Genomic DNA, 2,361 nt, shown 5'->3' on the forward strand with positions numbered 1-2,361 from the left:
CAACCTTTGAATTAGAAGAGTTCAAATGTGTCTTCAGGGGTGAATAAGTTAACGAGTCCTCGCCACAGCCATGGTCATAATGGGGACGTCAATACGTGGGTCAACGACATTAATGGTTGATATGAATTTGTTACAGAATTGCAATTCAAATTTGGTAGTGTGATATAGTGGTAAATTCTGTAATTAAAGAATCACTGATATCAAACGTATGTAGGATTTGTTACTCTGGTGAAATTGTGTTATCCATATATATCGGGAGCGAAACTAAACCCTTGGATTAATCTTGGATTCACGATAAGAAATACACGAATTCCCATTAATATGTTGTGTCAGTGTGGCTAAACTTTAGAGTCCGTTTTATAAAAGTTGGCATATAGGTATCCTAATTTAAATGATTGGTTCTATCTAGTAATCGAAGTTAGACTTGGGGACCAGGGTAAAAACAGTGGTTTCGAACGGGATTGGGAGTTATAGTGTTATATAGTAAATAAGGATCTGAAAATTTCACCAAGGTACAACATGCCTTTCACGGGGTTGGGAGGTTGAGCGCTAATTGATATGATTCTTTGACTTAGGTGGGCTATCGATTTTTGTATGAATTACTTTTGGTGATAAAATATGTATTTTTGTCCTTTCATTGTGAATCAGATGAATTGCTACATGTTAATGTGTATTACAGACCAACACCCAGAGTAGTTTGTCTAATGGGAAACAAACCACAGTAGATGGTTCGGTAGCATCACCAGTAGGTGGCACCACATCAGCACCAGAACATGACGCCACATCATCATCAAAAGATGGCGTCACAGGTAAATCAGAAGATGGCGCCTCATCACATTCAACAGAAAAACCAACGACTCCATCAGGAAATGGCATCACATCATTACCATCAGACCTTGCCACAGATATACCGGTAGGTGGCGCCACACAAACAGATGGCGCCACTGCGTCACCAGTAGCAGGTACCACAGATGCACCAGTCGGTTGCACCAAGCCACTGAATGTAAACAGTGATACTGTGCAGAGAATTCTGGGAACGATCTTCGGACAATGTACTGGGGATGCCATAGGATTACTGACAGAGTTTATGGCAAAGGAGGAATGTAAAGAGGTACAGCTTACAACTAACTTTACCTTTAATCCCAGAAAGCAATTGTCTTTTCTTTTATGATATTTAGATCTTTAATATTCGAAGTAAGAATTAACTCTATTGATATAAGCAGGCTCCCGTTATGGTGTTATTATGCGAAACATGTTTTTTTGTTTTTTTTACTTCAGATTGATTATGAAATTCTTTAGATACTATATGAAAGCCTAGCTCTTGTTATCGTGTGTTCGTATGTTAATATGTGTAGGCCCGTTGTTAAGCGTGTCTGTTTTCGGAACTCATTATAAACGAAACAAAATACTGGTAGTTTTTGAGAAAATTGAGAAAATTAATATGATTGTTCATCATTCCAAATTGTATTAGAACTCTTTTAAGGACTCAATTAAATTGATGAAAGTAATAAACACTAACCAATGTTATTGATTAAACTCAGTAGGAGACAGTTTTGTAAAAGAGTTTACTCAGCGGTTTAGAAATGTAGTTTGGAATGCATTTTTTTGTCTTTTTTGGTTAGCTCTGAACAAATATTAGCATAAAAAAACCTGCTGAAATATATCATATTTGTTGGCGTGGTATGGTCATAATGAAACCAGAGGATTTGGAAGATACATGTTATAAAAGTATTTTAGTTAAAATAAGTAGGAAGATCACATAACAAGAAATCGATTTGACGTTGCCTACGTTTGTTTCCTGATTCAGCACTACAAGGCAGTGAGGAAAGAACTAGAATATTCCCACAAGATTGTGGACTATCATCGTACACACTGGACGTCCGGAGACTGGACAGATGATTCAGATCAGATGATTCTCATATTTTTGTCAATCATCGACAATAACGGCAAGGTAAAATCAGAAATCGTGTTCATCATAACATCCTACATATGCCCTCTTGTGAGAACATTATGTACGAATTTTCTGTGATTTAAACACATAAACCGAATCCTCCCATTTTTGGAATAATTCAAGAATCATGTTTATCTCCGGTTATAATATGGGTGTGTGAAACTAACGCCAAATGATCGCTCATCCATTGGTTCTTTGGTTCATTGTAGTTGACACCGTTGTAAGTTTTGAATCGCTTCTCAAGGTGCTGCTGAATGCAATTCACTCCACTTCCGGTTGCGTTTGGAGGCATCCGTAAGAAATTGAATCCGTGTTTGAGAGTGTCTTTAGATCTTCTCATTCCATACGGTATTTGTAAACTAAGAATTCCGTCTTTGCGTAGTGCAGAGTTATCTTCTCTTGGGAGCAGG

The 2,361-nt window shown here is 37.4% G+C and overlaps 1 protein-coding gene across 1 annotated transcript; it reads left to right on the forward strand.

The window, feature by feature from the left end:
• Positions 1-86: 86 nt before the first annotated feature.
• LOC110444264 lies at positions 87-1,951 on the forward strand (the record flags this gene model as incomplete). Its single annotated transcript, XM_021488656.1, has 3 exons — positions 87-115; positions 680-1,111; positions 1,808-1,951. Coding segments are annotated over exons 1-3 (579 nt in total), but the record flags the coding sequence as incomplete, so codon positions are not given.
• Between the last annotated feature and the right edge of the window lie 410 nt (positions 1,952-2,361).

Source organism: Mizuhopecten yessoensis, unplaced genomic scaffold (assembly GCF_002113885.1).
Source record: "Mizuhopecten yessoensis strain PY_sf001 unplaced genomic scaffold, ASM211388v2 hete_36076920, whole genome shotgun sequence".
Taxonomy (NCBI): Eukaryota; Metazoa; Mollusca; class Bivalvia; order Pectinida; family Pectinidae; genus Mizuhopecten; species Mizuhopecten yessoensis.